At 28.9% G+C, this 21,854-nt stretch overlaps 1 protein-coding gene across 1 annotated transcript; it reads left to right on the top strand.

Moving 5' to 3' along the window:
* The first annotated feature begins 11,485 nt into the window (after positions 1-11,485).
* LOC105846265 (potassium voltage-gated channel subfamily KQT member 1) lies at positions 11,486-13,259 on the top strand. The gene has a single exon (XM_065815248.1). It carries the CDS (start codon positions 11,608-11,610, stop codon positions 13,012-13,014), a length of 1,407 nt encoding a protein of 468 aa, XP_065671320.1. The 5' UTR covers positions 11,486-11,607; the 3' UTR covers positions 13,015-13,259.
* The last annotated feature ends 8,595 nt before the right edge of the window (positions 13,260-21,854 follow it).

Genomic DNA, 21,854 nt, shown 5'->3' with positions numbered 1-21,854 from the left:
TCGAGACAAGCAAAAAAAGCTAAATAATACATTAGATATATATTACACAAAATATTGCTTTATCAGTTTTAAAAGTGCTTTGTTACAAACAATAATGGAAAGAAATAACAATAAAAACAATGAATATATTGTATTCATTCTTTATGTATTATTGGTTGTAATCTGTTTAAGACTCGATTTATCAACCGTTTAAAAAGAATGTCAAAAACAGTATAAGAACCGATTACAATAACATTATCTTTGTTTGAAGTTGGCTTTTATTATGTTTATCCTTAAGCGTTTTCTCCAAAATAAAAGTGCGCTTGAAGAAGAAATATATAATTGTATCAAAATATAGTTTGCTTAAAAAAGTTCGAAATATTTGAATTATTCTAACTATTTGAAATATTTGATAATTTGTATTAAAATGAGTTTTTGACTGGTAAAAACAAAAGTTTTTAGTTTAACTGATTAAAAAATATTTTACTTTAAAATCTAAGTAATAAATAACAGTTTGAGTTTATATTTATTTAATATTAGGTAAAAGTTAAGCTTTATTGTACTTTTCAACATATGGTTGACTAAGCTTATGTATTTTTTTGTTAAGGCGGTAGCCCTATAAAATATGATGAAAAGAAGATTTTTTCGAAAAAATTTTTTATTATTAAAACAGCATCCTGTATACCACTACTTTCATTCCCAAAAAAATTAAATCACCTACCATACCTTTTATGTCAGTTTTGATAACTTTTTAGACTATCTATTTTTTGAAATTTACATAGCAACGCCCTTAGTTACCGTTCAAAATAATTATGATCTAATATAATCCCTTCATGTAGTTCTTTTAACTCTTTTTTTTTTTCAGATAAAACATCCACTTTGCTCTACTCAAATATAGTTATAAAAAGTATATTTTAAAACTACAAACAGTGTGTGGAAGTTACATAGAAATTCATTATATAGTAGTCATACTTTTATAGCCTCACATATATGTTTACTATTTTATATGGTGCATCCTTTATGCATTTGTTAGTATATGCATGTGTGTCTTTATACATATATATAATATTTTTTAGATTTAAATAATAATAGAATGCCAAATAAACAAAGTTCCGTAGTTAAAAAAAAGAGAAAGTGGAATGGTGCAATTGCAAATAAAAAAAATATTGGGGATTCATCTGTTCTTGGTACTTGTTCAAGTCAAAGGAAATTAAATATGAATAATGAAATGTCTGCATCTGTAGCAAAAAAATCCTCTTGATAAAGACTTTTTTATGTTGGTACATTTTCCAATGCTTCAGAATATATTTTGTGAATCAATGTGTCTGAATTGTGGTAGTAACATCATATTGTATAACGAAAACTTAAAACGACGAGGGTATTCACACTTTATTAGTGTCAAATGTTCCAATTGTGACTGGATTAATGCCTCGTATACTTATCCTGAAACAAAACCAAAGGAAAATAAAAAGATTCAGGGTCACAGAGCCTTTGACATAAATGTACAAGCTGTTGTTGCATTTCATGAAATTGGATGTGGTTTTAGTGCTATGGATACCTTTGTCTTCAGTAATGAACTTGAAATGTTTAACTAAAGGTCCATTCATCCAACTTTATAAAGTTGTTAAAGATTGTTACAAAAAAGTAGCTGATTTTAGTATGGAAATTGCTGCTGGAGAAGTTGTCCATATTGACACGGTTAATGATATACCATACACTCATATTTCTGTTGATGGGACGTGGCAAAAATGCGGCCATTCTTCACTACATAGAACACTACATAGTAACAGCCATTTCAGGTGACAAGTATCTAGATAGGGAAATTATGGCCTGGTTTATAAAGAATACTTGGGAGATAAAGACACCAGTTTGTTTAATGATGTTTTAAAATCTAATCCATATAAAGATCATAATGTAACTCCAATCAAGCTCGAGTGCATTGGTCACGTACAGAAGCGCCTTGGGACTCATTTGCGCAATCTAGTGAAATCATATAAAAACACTAAAACAACTTTATCTGGTAAGAGGAAACTTACCAACAAGTGCATTGACTCTATGCAAAATTATTATGGTCTGGCCATTGGTAGTATTATTGGAAATTTGTATGTCATGAAGAAGGCAATATTATTGATCCTTTTTCATTTCATTGACCTACCAGATCCTTTCGATTGTCATAAATTTTGCCCACAAGATGCTGGAAGTTGGTGCAAGTATTGGTCAAAAGGAAATAAGTCATATAGGTCACTAAATTCAATTCCTAAGTGGATAAAAAATCTCATCTTTCCAACTTTTAAAGCTTTAATGGAAGATGAGCTCTTGGAAAAGTGTATGCATGGCAAAACACAAAATGCAACCAAGTTTTTGAATGCAATCATATGGTCTAGTGTACCGAAATCTATATTTGTTGGAAGACAAACCATAGAAATGAGTACCTATTCAGTTGTCATACATTTTAATAATGGCAGAAACGAAATCCTTGGCATATTAGAATATTTTGGATTGACAGGAATAGTTTCGCACCAAATTGCAAAGAAACTGGATATATCACATGAAAAACGTATGACCAAAAAAGCTACTGACAATGTAAAAAAGCAAAGAAAATCCACCAGAACAAAGCAGAAGGGTGACTGTGACATTTTAAAAGAAAAAGAGCTCATAGACTCCTATGCAACAGGAAATTATTAGGATTTAAAAAAAATATTTTTTGAGATTTTTACTTTTAAACTTTCTTTTGTATTTTTCTCAGCTTCGCGTTTTGAATGTTTGTTGAAAACTTAAAAGATGATAACTTATTATTGGATAGAATATTTGCTTTCAAATTTTCAGGATATGTTCACAACATATATGCACTCCATTTAACCGTCAGAATTTTTATGAATCACTCTAAATATTGATTTATAGACCAAAACGTTTTAAAACATACCACAAAACTATTGAAGATCAATAGGTTCATCCAAAAAAGTTAACAACTTTTTTAATATATTTTTTGATTTAGGAAAAATCTGACTGTTAAATGGAGTATCTAGGTGTACTGTAGAGTGTTCTAAAATTTATTTGAAAACAGATAAAGACAAACTGACTTAGAGCATTTTGAAATGTAATCAATTTCGCTGATTTTATGACACTTTTTCTCCCATTATGGATCAACCAAATGAATTTTTTTTTTTAATCATTCTAGTTCTCTCCAAGAAACTTTATAAACATTTAATATGGTAGATTTCTTTTTATTTATCAATATCACCTTTTTTTATAGGGCTACCACCTTAAACGTTTTTTATTTTTTTTGTACAACGTTTTTTAAGCGTTTTCGCAACTATGAAGTTAAACTTTTCATTATCTCTTTTTCGACAATTTTAATCATTTACTATTTGCATTAGACTATGTTTATCGCAATTTTTATCAATTTGGTGATTATCTGAGAAACAAAAAGCGTGTAAATTAAAAGTGCAGCTAAGTGACATAAAGCGGTTCAAATTTGGTTTTTTATTGTTTCTATAGAATAACTTTAGTCTCCTTTAACTTATAATAAATATAATCGGTGATTGTTGTAAACTTTGTTCATTATAATTTATTTCTAAAACTTTGGAGATTTTGAGCAGTTTTAGGGTAACTGATTGCACAGTTTTATTGCAATCGGTTACCCATATACCTTAATTTTTTGATATGTCACAGATAGTAGTGTGTCTACTTGTTAATTTGGAAAACAAACATTTTTCTTGAATTGGGCAATGATAACTTGACACAGTTTGCTCCTACTATTTGGAAAGGATGATAAAAGAATTATTCAAGAAAGATTAAATTCTACCACAGTTCAAAATTTTTAGATAGGGAATTAAGGCAATATTTATGGCCAGCTTAATTCTTGTTTATTTTAAATAAATCACATTCTCTAAGATGTTTTGCTTTCAGAATTGTTTGAAAATCTTTGTAGTTATAAAAATAAATATTTTAATGAATTTTTCAATTTTTCTTAAAGTATCCCATTAAGTTTTTGGCATCGAAGATTCAAAAAAAATTTTTTTGAAAACTTTTTATTTTTACGGTAAAACAAATATTTGTTAACAAATTAATTTAAAAATTCTACTAGAAATAAGATCAAGAATCGAATGAATTAACGAATTCATAAAGATATTATTTCGCGAATTAACCAAAACTGCAAAATAAATGGTAAACTAAATATTTAAAAATTTTTTTATAAGTTTTGAATATTTTCAAACGTTTCATTTTTTAAACAACTTAATGTAACGAAACTTTGGGGAGAAATATATATTTGATTTAATTTTTATTTCTTTATTTATTCTACCAAGTTGTTAAGCAAATAGCGAGGGCCCAAATAACATGAGCTTAAAATTTGAAACTGTTTAAAAAGTAACTTATTACAAATATCTAATACAAATAAAAAAATTATAAGTCGACATTTTTTTTTTGTTTGTAAATAGTTCAAATAGTATCATAATTAATCATTTAGAGCAGCGACAGTTTGGGCAGAACGTACGGTTTAGTTACATGATTAAAACACTTGTTTTAATCATGTAACTAAACCGTATTAACTTTTTATTTTTGTTCTACCATGGCAATCCTAATATATACAGTCTGTAGAAAAAGTTTTGCAAATAAATTGGGGGCCATTGTAGATTAAAGCTTGTAGATTAGGGCCATTGTAGATTAAAGCATTGTAGAAAAAGCAATAACAACAAAGAATATCAATACACCCTGGATTACTAAAGGTTTTAAAAAATCATCCAGAATAAAACAAAAATTATATATAAATTTTTTAAAAACAAAAACAGCCTCAAGCGAAAAAATTTATAAGAACTACAAAAACCTATTTGAAAAAATTCGCAAAAACTTGAAGAAAAATTATTACTCCCAATTATTCAATACATTTAAAAACGACACAAAGCGCACGTGGCAAATAATGAAGGAAATTATTGGCAAAAAAAAATCATGCTCCGGTTTCCTGCCACAAGTGGTTAGAGTCGATAACAAAAGTTTACATGAACCAAAAACTATAGCTCAAGAATTTAACAAATACTTCACTCATATAGGACCAACACTGTCTGAAAAAATCCCTAAAACCAAATCTTTGTTTACTGATTATTTAGAATCCCTGGATAATTGCATTTGTTCAGATGAGTTATCTTCCGAAATAAGTTTTGATGAGTTCGAAAGAGCCTTCAAATCTGTTTAAAAAAATAAGGCAATTGGAGCAGATCAAATTAATGGAAACGTGATTATAGATTGCTTTGAACAAATTAAAGATGTTCTATTTAAAATCTTTAAGGCTTTTATCCATCAAGGAGTATTCCCAGAACAATTAAAAATTGCCAAAATTATTCCTATTTTTAAAGAAGGGGACAAATCTGAAATGAGCAATTATCGCCCCATCTCTGTTCTCTCCACATTTTCGAAAATCCTAGAAAAAATTATGTTCAACAGATTATACAAATACTTTCATGATAATAATCTACTTTACATTAATCAATTTGGTTTCAAGAAAGATAACTCAACTGAACATGCTATTACCCAATTTGTACGTGAAATCTCAAAATCATTTGAAAAATCACAATATACACTAGGAATTTTTATTGACCTATCAAAAGCTTTTGATACGGTCGATCACCATATTTTGATTCATAAACTCAAATACTACGGAATAAGAAATAAAATTTTAAAATGGTTTAAAAGTTATCTATCTAATCGAAAACAGTTTGTATTATTTAACAATGATTATCAATCCACTTTTCTTAATACTTGTGGAGTTCCACAAGGTTCAATTCTTGGACCTCTCCTTTTTTTAATTTATATAAATGACTTAAATAAAGCTTCAAAACTAATGAGCATTATGTATGCAGATGATACAAACCTATTCCTTTCTAACTACGATATCGCTGAACTTTTTAAAACAATGAACGAAGAACTCAGACATATATCTAATTGGTTTAAGTGTAATAAGTTAACCTTAAATATTAATAAAACAAAATAGGTTTTATTTCATTCGATTACAAAAAAACGATTTCTCCCTACAAATTTACCTCAAATTTTTATCGATCAAAAGGAAATCAAAAGAGTTTCTGTTACAAAGTTTTTAGGTGTTTATCTTGATGAAAATATTACTTGGAATCACCATATTGATTATATAAGCACAAAAATTTCTAAAAACATGGGGATCATATATAAATTACGAATCTATCTCAATAAGAAAGTCTTAATACAACTTTATTACTCATTTATACATAGTTATTTAAATTATGCCAATATTGCTTGGGGAAGTACTGAAAAAAGTAAGTTGCGACGTCTTTATCTCCGTCAGAAACGCGCAATCCGTATAATCAATTTTGCAAATCGCTTCTCTCATTCGAAGCATTATTTTATGGAAATGAGATATTTTGAATATATACGAGTTAAATGTATTTAATACTTTATGTTTTGTATATATGTGGATAAATAACTTATCCGTAGCCGTTTTCAAAGATCTTTTTTCTCTTAAACCAATGAGTAAATATGCTTTGAGAAATAATAACTTTTTAAATGAACCTTTTTGTCAAACAAACTTTAACCAATTTTGTATTACCTATCGAGCGCCACACCTTTGGAATAAACTTGTTTTGCCGAATTTTAATTTTGAAGTACCTATTACTTTTTGCCTTTTTAAAAAAAAACTGAAAAATCTCATTCTTTCATTGGATAATATTTTGAGTTATTATTAGTAGTAAAAGTTAAAAATATTTTTTGGTCTACTTTTTTATTGTTTATATACATGTTTACGTTTATAGGATTTTATTCCTACTAATTTTATTTATTGTTCATATACTTTTTACTTTTTAACTTCCACATTGGTTTACTCTTGTATACAATTCTGATGACAAGATCATCTTGATCTTTCTTCAGATCAGATTATTTACCTTGTAGTTTTGTAAAAGTTTATTAACTTTTTTTTTAATCTTATCTTTGTTAAATGCTTATTTGAGGTTCTGACGACAAGATCCTTGTGATCTTCTTTCAGATACCTTGTTTATATTTGTTATTTTTTTATCATTGTAAGTTTATATTATTATTTTTACTATTTTTTATTTTAAGCTGTACAACGATTAACAAATGTAAACCAAAAAAAAAAAAAGCTGTTTTACATTTTATACTATGATAGCTGTTTTTAATAAATTTCATTAAGTAAGAAAGTAAGTGGCGTAAGTGAAAAAATGCTAATTTAACAATATCTTAGTAAAATACATAGCCACAAATTTTTTGAATCCTTAAAAAAAGTTAATTTTTCATTAGCACAATACTGACGATATTATTTGGTAAAATAGGTAAAGTGTAGAATTAACTTTTCTTAATTTTTGTTTTAGGTGCCCCACGAAGACCTAACGATCTTGTCACAGAGTTAAATCCAACTAGGAAGTTCGCGCCTTCTCCCTTACCAATGGCGCGAAAAATGTTCAGAGCTAAATATTATTGACATTCATTGGATAAGAGTGGCATCCATAAAGTACATACGCAGTAAAAACACTGATTTAGAATACCCCCACGCCATTCTAATGTTTGATTATGAGATCTTTTTGTTTTCTCTTTATTTGGTTTTGCCTGCACTAGAATATCAAAGTCCTTTTCTTATGCAAACCAAATGTTGATAAAAATATTGGTAATACTTCAAAACTCAAAAACTTTATTAAGCCTATTTTATTATCAATAGAGTTAAGGTTTTCTTCTTATTTTCAAATTTTTTAAAATAAAATTCAGTTCAGCTTCGATTAGAAAATTTTTTGAAGTAATTCATTTGAGATATATTTTTAAAGGCTCTTAGATGCATATTACAGAACTGTGTTATTAGAAGAATTTTCTGTACGTGTAATATAGACTTCATCTAATAATAAAGAAACATTTTTATTTTGGCTCCAATCATTGTATGCATTTTTTATGTCAAAATAAATGGGTAGGTAATAAATGGGCACATAAAAACAAATATACATCGGAAAAACATTTCTAAACTATGAAATGTCAACTGTAAACAATATTTCCTTTTAACAACAGTTGTTAAAGTTAAGGCATGCTATCGGAAAAATCTGCCCACCTTTCTTGTTCAAAAAAGGATGTAAGAAAGATTAAATGTATTTAAATCAATATATTTCTGAAAAATAAGGACTGTAAAGATTACATATTAAAAAAGAAAAAACAAAAAAAATTTAAGTTTTACAGAAAATTCTGACTTTCTTTTTGATGCCTCCCATAAGTTTCTGGGCAGAGTGATTTTTGTAAGTTTTAGCAGCGTAATCCCATTTTTCCTTCAAATCTATAGCTGATTTTACTGTTTCTCCACTTAATTTCAATTACTTTTTTATGATGGCCTAATATTTTTCAATAGGACGTAATTCGGGGCAGTTTAGAGGATTAATCTTTTTCGGAACCAACATCACTCCATTATCATCGTAAAACTTTTGAGCATCTTTTAAGTAATGAATTGTGGCTAAATCAGGCCAAAATAATACTGAAGTACTTCTCAGAGCTTTAATTAGTCGTTTTATACGAGAAAGACAACATTTCACGTATTCCGAAGATTTAATTGTGCCCAAACAAACACGAGTTGGCGATTTTTTGCCGCAAGAGCAAAGTGCCTGCCAAATCATCATTTTTTTCGAAAATTTATCAGTCATTACATACTTGTATTTATCACTCACATTTCCTCTTATCTTAGAAGCATAGTAGCACTGCCCAGGAATTTGTTTAAAATCCATTTTAACATAAGTTTCGTCATCCATCAAAATGCATCCATTATGTTTTGTTAACAAGTTGTCATACAACTTTCGAGCTCGACTTTTTGCGGTTGAATTTTGTTTATCGTTTTGATTTGGTATTTTAACTACTTTAAAACTTTGATATCCAAGTCTCTGTCGCCATTTGTGTACAAAAAAATTGGAAGCATTCAGTTTTTTTGCTCGATATCTATCAGACCAATCAGGATGTTCTTCCAATGAAGTCTCCAACCGTTCGAGAGCTCTGGGATTTGCTGTGCGTTTTTTTCAACCACTTCCTTGTTTTCTCTGAATAGTTTCTGTTCTGTAAACCGTTTAAGAACATTATCTACAGTTCTTTTTGATATTTTTAATGATTTCGCCAAATTTCTATTTGATAAAGTTGGATTTTTAAAGTGTTTGTCCACAATCAAAAATCTTTGTTTAGTTTGCTCGATTGACATTTTGAAACTAAATAATATTTTTAATTATTTTTTTCTGCCAAAATGTTCTATTATACAAACATTACCACACACAAAAAAATAATTTCAAAAAACGACCGTTAACTGGCTTTACCACACCGTAAAAGGTGGGCAGATTTTTCCAATAGCATGCCTTATTAATGGGAAAAAAATAAGTTGGAAATACGTTTCTTTTGTTTTCTTATATTTTTTTCACAATTACTGATATATAAAAGACAAATATGACAATAAATACTTTTTGTTAATAATAAATTACTATATACTATATAATCTTATATGGTATAAAGAACATTCGTTTATTATTAACTAAATATAGAAAACTATAGAATCTTATTATGGCAAAATTTAATAAAAAGTTAGCGGTAAAGAAGAGAAATATGAAAAACTTGCATAACTGAATTCGTTAGTACTGGAAAAGAGCTGTTAATCGCTGAGCTGAAATATTTAGAAACTTTCTCAAAATCCGCTTTTGCCAAAACTAGTCTTTGTGAATTATCGTCGGATAGGTTTTTATCAGTACTAGCAATGGCATATTCAGATGTGAATATGCCATTAAGTATGCTACATAAAGTAAGCACATAAAGTAAGCACATGCTTGTGGTGTATGGCCGAAAAGTGCACCTGATTTAAGTGCAAAAATACGGTCTTGCTCATTTGTGATGAATAGATCAAGGGTATTTTGGGGTTTTTCTCAATTAAATTTTTAGATTTTGAAAAGGTAATAAGTTGAGAATAAATAAGAGTCTTCTGTCGTATTGCTTATCACATGTAGACACATCGTCGATGTTGGTTGTTGTTGTCGTTACTCCACTAACGTCCCTAGCTACATATCCAATGTGACTATAATTAAAATCAACAAAAATTCTAATACTTAAAAACGTAGAATTGATAATGATTGTTTTACAATTGGAAGCATAATAAAGCATTGACATCAAACTGTTACTTGGTGGTTGATAAATGCACCCAAATTATATCTTATCACAACCTGCTTGTATTATTCTCCATAATTAACAACCACCCTTTTGTTGAGTTATATGCTATTAACCTCAGATACATTAATACAGTCTTACAGATGTATATAAATAAATACCATCGCTAGAACGAAAGCTAGTTTCATGTTATTAAAACAGCTGATATCCATTTAACAATGCTACATTATTGGGATCTAATTTTGTTTTAGCAATTGCTATGGTATGAGACTCAATTTTTGTGGCTGCATTGCAATTTTAATCAGCAAGTTTGCAGATTTTTTTTCAAATAAATTTCCATTTGTGGGCAAGATTGTGTTTTTCAATTTGGCTTTTGTTTGGCTTTTGTTCGCTTCGCTTCGGCAATAGCTTTTTTAACTGTTGACTGAATAATAAAGATAGAATGCAATAGTTTGGCTGACTCTGTAGCATTAATGGGTTTGTTACGGTAAAGTCATTAATGGCTAAAAAAATGAAAATGCTGATCAAGAAGGCCAAATGTGTTTAATTAGTCATTATTCACTTTTTTCTCGATATAGTTTATTGAAGTCCCTTTATAAGAAGCCCCTTGCGTATGCATTTTTGTAAACTGATGTAATAGGACACATTTAAAAGCAAATTATCTTAGCCGTTTTTAATATGGATCCCAGATACTATTACACTCGCTTCACAAGTTTTACGCTTTTTTCCGCTCAGCAGCCGTGATTGCTTGCTTTGTAAGTTTTTTATCTGCCATGTTTTTAATACTTATGATGAGAGGAAGACTACCACCCTAAAAACCAGTGGGTTACTTTCTAGGCGTGAACATTTATAACTTTTTAATAATTCTTTATAACCACGGACTCCGTGAATAAATTGGTTAGTTTAAAGGTGTGCCCTAATTGTGTATTTAAAGGTGTGCCCTTATTGTGCAATTAGCAGCAATGAGTTGTCTTTATAATTAAACGCAGATTTCAGAGTAATTTATAACTTATAAAAAATGTTTAATGTTCATTTAGCCTGTTTTCATTGCAAGTAAATAATTCTTGCGTAGGCCCAGTTTTTCAAAATATTTAGAATACTAAAAAAAAAAAATTATATTTGAAAGCAAAAGGTATAGTAAAATCATCAAAGTTAAAAGTGCAAACAAAAAGGATCATGACTCAAAACAAACATTTGAATACCACTTTTAAAAGTATCATATGATACGCTGCAATAAAACTGTTATAATTCATAAGCAAATAAGTTAAGATATAAACAAGTACATGTTCATAAAAAATTGTTTATATAATGGAATCTCAGCTTCTTTTTCCTGTATGACCTCATATTAGTAAAAAATTCGCCAGACTTTGATATAGTAAAAAAATCCGTGTTGTTTATTTATTAAAAAAAAATTCTAAAGCTTTAAAGTCATATGAAATTCGTGTTTTTATAAGTCTATTAAACGTTGTTTTGAATTTAAAACTTATAATGTATTTGCATAAATTTCGATTGAATGTGTTTTATTTTATGGAAAGACCTTCTTCAAGGTACGCTGTGTTGTATCACACACTTGTGCTGTTGTCAATTATGTGCAACGCTGTAATTGGAATTTTGTCAACAATCGATGTATATGAAAAAAATGACACTGTTCAAATGCTTTTTTGGAAATATGAAATTTTCATGCTAGCTGTCTTTGTGGCAGAGTTGGCTGTTCGTCTTATTGTTTGCGGCGTTATTTCAAATTACAGCGGTTTTATCGGTAGACTTGTTTTCATGAAAAATATTTATATGCTCGCAGACATATTTATAATTTTGTCAACAATTACTTCAATTGTAATAAAATCTAACGATGCTTCATTAGATTTATTAAGGTTCAGCAAATTTTTTCAATGTTTTCAAATGTTTAGAATTCTTAGGTTAGATCGCCGAAGAGGAGATATACTAACAATGTTAAACATATTGCAAGAACACAAAAAAGAACTTTTATCAAGTTACTTTGTGTGTCTTAACATACTACTGTTCGGATCTTATATTATTTACGCGGTAGAGAAAACACACAATCAAAGTTCAGAAAATCGAATTGATAACATGGCCAATGGATTGTACTGGGGAGTAATAACGTTTACGTCTGTTGGCTATGGTGATTATTTACCCAAAACATGGGCTGGAAAGATTCTAACGGGAATTTTTTCGGCTTTTGGTTGTGCGTTTTTTTCATTACCGGCCGGAATTATTGGTTCTGGTCTAGCAATACATGTATCAAGACAAAAAAGAGAGAAACGAAGTATGGAAATAAAACACCCTGCTTGTGTTGTTATCCAAACTGCCTGGAGAATTTACGCAATTAACAACAATTTAAAAAGCACAAAAATTCAGGTTTTTTCACATATTTTGTACGAAAATAGGATGGTAGATGATGCGTTTAAACAAAAAATTCCTAATTTTATAAATGAAAAGAAGCCACGAAGCTCTACTGATCCCATAAGGCATGAAAAATATTCAAATGAAAGAAACTTTTTTAAAAAACATAAAAACACAAATAACTTGATAATTTTGGAAGAATTTCTTGAAAACAGTTGTTTCTCTACAGTCGCAGATAGCTTTGTAAAAAAAAATGAAATAACAAGACAATACAAAATCGCAATAAAATTTATAACCTTAACAAAGTTATTTGTAGCTATTAAAAATTTCAAAATTAGCAATTCTCCTTACGTAAATGTTGAAGATTTCCTGGAAAAAAGTAACCGTCAATTGACAGATTCAGCACGGCTGTTAAAAGAGCTGAACCGTAAATTCGACGAAATCAACAAATTGCACATAAAAATTGATGTGTTAATTGAGGAAATGAAAAGTTTAAAAAAAACTATCAATGAAATCAAAAGAGTGTCAAAATAATAAGAAACATAATAAAAAAGATTTACACTAGTATAATATTTACTTTTCTCCTGTTAACTGTTAAAGTTTGTTGTGTGTTTGAAAATGAAAATATATCAAATAAAAACTTGATTAATATAAACTGAATTTTAAAAACAATTTAGGGAAAAGTTTCGATGGAACAGCTCCTTAATTAAAACAAGTTAATTTTGGAATTGTATGCGTATATATTTTTTTTAGTGAAAGATTTTGTTTTTTATGTTTCACTTGGTTATAAACTTTGTCCTTTCAAAAATGCGACTACACAATTAAACTCTCGATCAAACTCTCAATTAAACTCTCAAAACATAATTACAAAGTAAACTAGGGCTTAAAAAATAAAAGTAACTTTTTCTGAGTATCTATATTATAACCTAGCCGGCACTTGGTCCTAAAAAGATGTCTTCTGAACGTTCAAAAGACGTTCTGAACTTCTTTTGAACGTTCAAAAGACGTAGACATCCTGTTAGAAATAAAAACCTAAAAAAGTTAGGATTAATTTAAAGTTTGTTTGACTAAAGTTTTATTTTTCTAGTTAAATAAAAACAACAGGTGTTATAAGTATAGTTATAAAGACCACAGGAGAACCAATATCTAAAAATGACCGACTGTTCATAAGCTCTTTTTAATAGCAATCCAGTAGGATTAAATTAATTTTGATGGGTGACAAGGCAAGAAAACTTCTATAGCTTTATGGGCCAAGCAAGGAATCGTCAACAAATCTGAAATATTACAAAATTCGTAAAAGTTTATTTGCCTGTTTAATCCAGTTTTAAGATTCGTCCCTCATGCAAAGATGTCGCAAAACTAATTTTTAAAGCTAGTCACCAAAAATGCTGTTATTTAAATTAAATGCAAAATGCAGTAGATTCTTTACACAACGTATATTTGATTATTTAAAGAATATCCTGCTACCAATGATTAGTAATGGTTTTATTCGCTCGCGGTTATATCCAGGTCATTGTTTAACACATGGTTCATTATGCTTCAAAATCAATACAGTAATAAAATGTAAAGCCATGCTGTTTAAATCAGGATAATTACGATGGTCTTTGCGACTTCCTAATTTGAAAATTGTAATTTTGCAAGTTGCTTTTACTTTATGACTTTAAATAACCGTTTTAAGTATTCATTTACTGTAATCACCATTATAAAGGGAAATGATCAAAATGCCATTATAAAGGTAAAATATAGCTGATCAAAATTCTTCATACTCAAATAGCTGGCGGTTTAAAAAAGTTACTAAATTTTACCAATTTTTTCTTTATGAGATGTCATAAAATACGGTTGATTAAGTTTGCCATTAAACATTTGTTTGTGGCTATTCACAATAAGCAACAAAAAAATATTTGAGAGGTCATTCGCAAGTTATGTAACAAAAAATATATTTTTTTAGCCCCTCTTTCCCTTTTTCACAAAGTATCACAAAGTGTTTCACCCCTCCGTCACTGTCCTCCCCTCACTACCTTTTGTCATTTCACACTAAAATTTTCATCTTTTTTTTTATTTAAGAATCAAGATATTCTACAATAGAAGAAATTGGAATTAACTTTTCTTGTTCGCAATCTTTCATAAAAAGCGCTTCCATAAAAAAAAATCAATAAAGTTTAATTTTTCCGCTTGTAAAATATTTTTGTCTGTCCATTCTTCAGCTTTAAAGCCTCTATCCTTTTCTAGGAATGCAAGTCGTCCATTTTCTTTCTTTTGAACAACTTTCTTTACCTTGGCTTTTGGTATTTGAAGTTCAAATACCAAAATCCAAGGTAAAAGAAAAAACGTTTTTTCCCTTTCGGATGAATTATTTTATGATTGTTAAGCAAAGTTTTGCATAATGTTGCGCTTTTTGCACAATCTACTACTACTCTACTAGAATTTTTTTTAACTAGGACAGTGTTTGTTAAACGGAATATTTTTTGAAACAACATGTAGAGATTGGAAAAAAGATGTATAGCGATAAGTCTTGCCAACTGAAAACTGTGACTCAATTAGAGGACAACAACTTGAAGAAATATGAGGAAGAAGGAATCTTACTTTAAAAATATGAAAATGTTTTCCTCGTCGCTCAGTACAGCATTCGATTTAAAAACATTTTGAAATCTGCAACATATTTTGATATGTTGCAGATTTCAAAATTAATTATTTATTCTTGACTTTTTAAAATTACTGCTTCGGTATAGATTTCTAAGTTGATTATGTCAATAAATTTTGAGTAGTTTCAAAGCTATCAATCACTACATTGGAAAACACTTCAGCTAATGTTTCGCCAATATGTTTAAATTTTTCTCTTTCCAACTGTAAGTTATTTGTCTTTCCAAAGTCCAAATGTTATCTATAAGTTTTGTGAGGCAAAATTAGTCCCGACTGAAATGCTGTAAAGCATTTTAATTCTTCAGTTTCAGCGGAATTTCCACTACCATGAATATCTTCAACAAATAGTTTAGAAAATAATTTTTTAGCCGTAGCTTAAAAAAATGATTTGGAAGACGATAATAATAAAGATTTTTTTAAAGAAAATCACAAACTGCTAAATGTAGCCCATGAGCGTTACAAAGTTGATGTTCCATCCCGCTTAATCTTCCATATTTTTTCATAACTGATGCACCGTCAGTTACACTAAAAATTATATGCTTCTTTGTAGATAAATTAAATTCTGATAATTTATTTTCAACCTTATCAAAAATTTTTTAGCTGGAAGCGATCCAACTATTCAAATCATGCCCAAAGTTTATATTCAAATCAGTTCCAAAGCCTAATTAATGAATGCACATTTAAATTCAAATAGCCATCCATCGAAATAAAGAATCTTGAGCCACCTTGAATTTGCATAGTCATTTCCTTAACTACTCTTTGTTTTGTTTGATGGTATTGGCTTTTTACTAAATTCATTACATGTTTTTGGCAATATTATTCCTTTATCAAATGAGTTTTTCTTATAAATTCAGATTTTGCAATTGCATTAAAAGAAAAGCCATCTACAGCCGCCAATTTTGCAACGATTTCTTCTATAGATTCCTTTTTTTATAAATGGCGTAATTTTACGTTGAGCATTTCTAACTTCAAAATTTGTGTCGTTTGGCCTTTTCTTCATTACTTCAATTTTAACTTTCTTGTGAAGATTTTTTAAATGACGAAGAAGACCACTTGTTGAAAATCCTTTACACATTATTGTTGTTTTATATTATACTAGCTGGAGTTACCCGGCGTTGCCCGGGCCAATATTTAAACTGGCTTACCTGATATCTGTACACAAAAATGACCCCGGTCTGTACACAAAAACCCCCCCTGACCCCGGGGGTCGGGGTCAAAACCCAGCTAAGAACCTTCTCCCCCTCGAGGACTACCCACATGCCAAATTTCATCGAGATCGGTCCTGCGGTTCGGATTTCTATAGAGAACAAACAAACAAACACACACACATTGCCCTTTATATATATTAAGATTAAGATAAGATAAGATATAAGATAAGATTAAGATTAAGATAAGATAGCTGGAGTTACCCGGGCCAATATTCAAACTGGCTTACCTGATATCTGTACATAAAAATGGGCCCAAAAAATGGTCCCCCTCGGGGTACGGGGTCAAAACCCAGCTAAGAACCTTCTCCCCCTCGAGGACTACCCCCATGCCGAATTTCATCGAGATTGGTCCGGCGGTTTGGATTTCTATAGAGAACAAACAAACAAACACACACACATTGCCCTTTATATATATTAAGATTACATATATTACAAGTGGCAGATTCGGTGTTTTTTTCTTTTGTAAAATTTTGCCATTCCAGTTGATATGATGCGGTAAAAATGATCCACTTGACATGATGCGCTATATTTATTATCCTATTAATTAAATGGATTAAAATATACTAAAATATAAATATAAAACTATACTGCCTACAATTAAATCCCGAAATAGTGTGCTGATAGTAGATTTATCTAAATTATTTTAAATTAGTTGTAATTACTAAACATATATATTTTAAACTTCACTTACTTGGTTTTTCACTTATTTCACTTTTTACAAACTACTTTCTTAACGTAATTAACTACTTTACTTTACTTACTAACTACTAGGGATGCGCCGAACGTTCGGCAAAACCGAACGTTCGGCGGCCAAACCTTAGCAAATGTTCGGCCAATAATGCAAATTTGGAATTCATCATAGATTTATCTAAATATAATAAAATTTAACTCGTACCATATCTACGGTTTAAATGGATAAAGTTTTAATTAAAAAAAGCGTACCAATTGAACATAGAAGGACATAAGATTTTATAAATGAATTTCAGTACAGTTTTGGTTTAAATTTTATATTATGTATTTTCAATACAGAATAAATTTAATCTGACCATATGGAATAATAGATTTACCAAAATTATTACTCAACTAAAATAATTGTAAAATAAATACCCCCTCTGCATCAATTGAGTATTATTTTAGTTGATCACAAAATTTGTTAATCTTAAAATAACAAATAGGAATTTAAACGAATAAAATTTTTTATTGAACTTAAGGTGGTAGTACCCTTAAAGAAGAAAAAAATTTAAAACTTGATATTTTTTAGGAACATTTATGTTTTTCTGAAGTGTTAAATTAAATTATTTCAAAAGTAACAAAATTAATTTTTTTAAACCCCCTGCTTGGTACTTATGCGCATAAATTAGTAAAATTTAGGGGGAAAAATGGACTTTTTTTAACAAGAATGTCTTGGGAACCATTCATTTTTTACAAACCAAACTTTATAAGTAGTTTTATATATGTTCAAAAAATGTGCTGAATTAAAAATTATACAATAAACAGCATTTAATAACTTTAAAATCATTAAATTATATCAATAAAAAAAAAAAAGTATAAGTACAGCTTGCTAAAATTCAAAATTTAATACTTTAACATTAAAAAAGTTGATTTTCTTTGGTTCAGCACATCACAAATACACTCAATAATAATTGCTGAAGATTTGAAAAAATTTCATTGAGCGGTTAAAAAGTTATCTTTGTTAAAAAATTAAAAAATGCACAAAAAGTTAATCGCAAAAAAAACGCAATTTAAAAAAATGCTAAAATTACATTAAGTTTTTTACACAATAAAAACCATTGCTACTGTATGCAATATCTTCTTCTTTATTATGTTAGTCAATAAAACCTTTCTAAGGAACAATTTAGTCATAAGCACAAAAAAAACTATAAAAATTAGACTTGTATTTTTCAAGATATTGCAAGAAATATATCTCCAAGGCCCGTTGCTAAGGCGCTATATGATACAGTACCTAATCTATTCAGGCCTTTTAACTTATTTTTTTAAACTTTTTTTTTATTATTATAAGAGTAGACATAATAAATGAAGGAAAATTGTAAAAATTTAAATTTTGAAAAAAAAAAATTTCAGCCGGTTTTTTGGGGTACTACCACCTTAAGTTTGTTAAACGTGATTCTTATTGCTGCTGTGGTAAAATAAATAAAATTCTCAACAGAAAAAGTTTCTTACAAGCTTGCTACTAAACTGGTTTTACTGATAAAAAATATAATGTATAAACATTTTTCAGCACTTTCTGGTGATAGTCTGTTTCTACTTGGTTCATAAATGTTGCCACCTGTACTAAAAAGCTATTCACTTTCAACAGAAGAATGTGGTGCTGAAAGAAACCTTTGGGCTATTTTCTTTAAATTTTTCAAAGAGTTTCCATAATTTTTCCACCATAAAAGAGGACTTTGTTTTTCCATAACAAGAGGGAGTTTTAAATACTTCAATACATCCAAAAATCTCCATGTTGATCATTTGCACATTAAAGTGTGATCTTTTAAACCTTTGCTATCTTTACTAATTGAAAAATTGGAATCACATTCATTTATAGTTGTCAGTTTGAAAACTAGACGAAAACATTGATTAAATTTCGTATACGCTGGTTTCACAAACACTTCATTTGTGTTACTTACTGTGGGTTCTTCACAATCAGAATCAGAGGATTCAAGTTCTAAATTATGTTGCTGCATTTCTAGCATCTGCTCATTTAGCCAACTTTTTATTACATATTCATTCTCATTTTTGTGTGTGGAATTTCAAAACTTAGCAAACCTTTATGTAAATACTGACTTATATTTTTTCCTGTGTGACTTTCTGGAAAATGCATCACTCTGAGTACTACTCTCTGTTGGGAAAATTCATTATTGAGCCAGTGTGCTGTCATGCTTATGAAGGCAACATTTAAACTATTTGCTGTCCAAGTATCAGTTGTAAGGTAGATATAACTGGCAGAAGATATATTACTCTTGATTGAATTAAACAGATTACCATATATTTGTGGAACAATATTTTCACTAAAGTAACTCCTACTGGGTATTTGGTAATTAGAGCATATCTCTTCAATTAGTTTTCTAAAACCAAGATCTTCTACAATTGTGTATGGTTGAATATCCAATGCCATCATTTCTCCAATGCGATTGTGAATCTTGATTGCTCTATGATCGTTAATACTCCACAACCTTTTTTTATTAATACTCTCTACTAATGTTAATTGTTTTTTTATGTCCGAATCACTTGATGCAGAAACTGTCGATGTTTCAATAATTTTTTTTTAATCAGACTCTTTTTCACCTAATACATACTCCACAAGGTGCTTTTTTTTTAAATGGCGCCTAATTACACTAGTGGTAAATGTCTTTGGACAATTACCACCTCAAGAGAGTATTGCTTTGCATAGGCAGATACAAAAACGAATGTCTTTCAATTAGAAACTTCAAGGTATTTCCACACAGTACTTTTAAGAGATATTTTTTCGGAAGACATTGTATAATACTTTTACGAGATTAAAATACTTTTCTAAATTATAAAAAAGAAGTTCAACCAAAAATAAAGAATTTTATATTTAAACTGTGTAAATATATCTTAAAATATAACCAACATGTTACAAATTATGTTATTTTATCCAATACGTTACAGGTTATACATTTATTTATATTACCTAACATTAATAATTTTATTATTTTTTCAAAAAAAGTCGTTAACATTTTTATTTACACTTCAAATAAAAATGTTAACATTTATTTTCTTTACACCAAAAACAATCATCCAATAATAAATTAACTTTTCAAAGTTATTTTATAATTTTTCAAACAAAATTTATAAACCCTACTAATGTTTTAACAAATTTTTAATAACACAATATAATGTTAAATGTTTGATAACACAATTTTTCATAACTTATGTTTTTTTTTTCAAAAATAGTAAAGGTTCGGTTACCGAACCGTTCGGTGTTCGGTAAAATTTCATGGCCGAACGTTCGGACACGGTGTTCGGCCTAAAACCGGGTTCGGCGCATCCCTACTAACTACCAACTTTTATGCGTAACTAATAACTTTTTTTGCACGTACAAATACTTGTAACTTGTCCGTGGTTGTTTTTTATTAAACATATCAGGGACTTCCCTTTACTCATTGTAATTTCTTGCAATTGTGATTATTTATTAGATTAGTCACCAATTTTTTGCAGTTTTGGTTTGTGTCTAAGATAGATAAAATATTATTATTGAATTTGATTTATAAATTGATTTGGTTTGTTTAAGCTTTATATTCTGTAAGTTACAACATATAAAATTTAAATAAGTAAACCAAATCTATTTATAAACCAGATTCATAAAAATCTATAAAAATTAATAATCAAATAATAATATTTTATCTATCTTAGACACAACCAAAACTGCAAAATATTGGTGATTTAATTGCCCTCTATAATAAATCTTTCTAATTTTTATAGAAATTCGTTACAAAAGGGAAAAGGAAGTAATTGGTACTCAAATTTTGAGTAATATATTTTTTATATCTTTACAAAGGTTTAAAATATGTTTAAAAAACTTCCGGGATTCCCGGGAAATTTCATTGAAATCTCGGGATAACGGGATGGTTTATTACCTACGGGATCCCGGGAAACGGAATCCTGTTTGAGAAACCCTATTGTGAATCTTTGATTTTGCAAAACTTCTGTAAACTCATTAAGAAATTTAACTGTTCTCAAACTTTCGCATCTTCGTTTATCAGCTGCTGCAGTAACCCAATACTTTAAAAGATTACTAATTTTATTTTTTACGTTTTCATTTTCTTATTTACTTTTTAATTTATTAAAAAAAAAGAAAAAAAAAGTTTAAAAACCGTAAATCATCGCCTCCAGCAATACCACTGCGTTGATAATACAACTGTATATTCAAGCTTAGTCTAATTTTAACGCTCTAAAAACTTGAAGAGCTCGATCAATTTAGTTATGAGTTACTCTTAGTTTAATTTTAATGCCAAAAAATTATTGCTTGACTTGAAATATAAACCAAGTCACAAGTCTGCGATTTAAGTTAAAAAAATTATTTCCGCAATACTAGTTTTAGTTTGTTTATATTATATTTTAGTTTTAGCATTTGTGTTCTGTATTATATTTACAAAAGGTATTGTTAGGTTTGAGGCAGTATTAAATTATTTCAAACAATTAAGGATAAGTGCTTACATCAGATTTGCTTTTGTTATGTTTTATTTTGTTTTGTACTTTGTATAACATTTTTTGACAGTATTGCAATACGCTTTCATAATAGTTTATGCAAAAAATGTCGGTTAGTTTAATGTTTGTCAATATATTTTAAACTTTGTTAGAAATTTTAGCTTTTTACATAAAAATCTTAGTGACATTTTTTTTATCTTTGTGGTTTTCATTTAGCTCAATTTCTTTGTTTCGTTTAGCTCAACTTGTTTCTCCACGCAGCGACCTTGTTCGTCAAGGTTCGTGTTTCGGAGTTAAAGAGTTAAGAGAGGGTTATAACCACAATTTAGTAGCCTCCTCGACTGTAGTGGCGTT

Source organism: Hydra vulgaris, chromosome 13 (genome assembly GCF_038396675.1).
Source record: "Hydra vulgaris chromosome 13, alternate assembly HydraT2T_AEP".
Lineage (NCBI taxonomy): Eukaryota > Metazoa > Cnidaria > Hydrozoa > Anthoathecata > Hydridae > Hydra > Hydra vulgaris.
Note: the sequence above shows the minus strand (reverse complement) of the source record. Positions and strands in the feature narration are given on the sequence as shown.

Excerpts from the sequence above, each read along its gene's own strand:
- LOC105846265 (XM_065815248.1), top strand. The coding sequence starts at position 11,608 with ATGTATTTGCATAAATTTCGATTGAATGTGTTTTATTTTATGGAAAGA.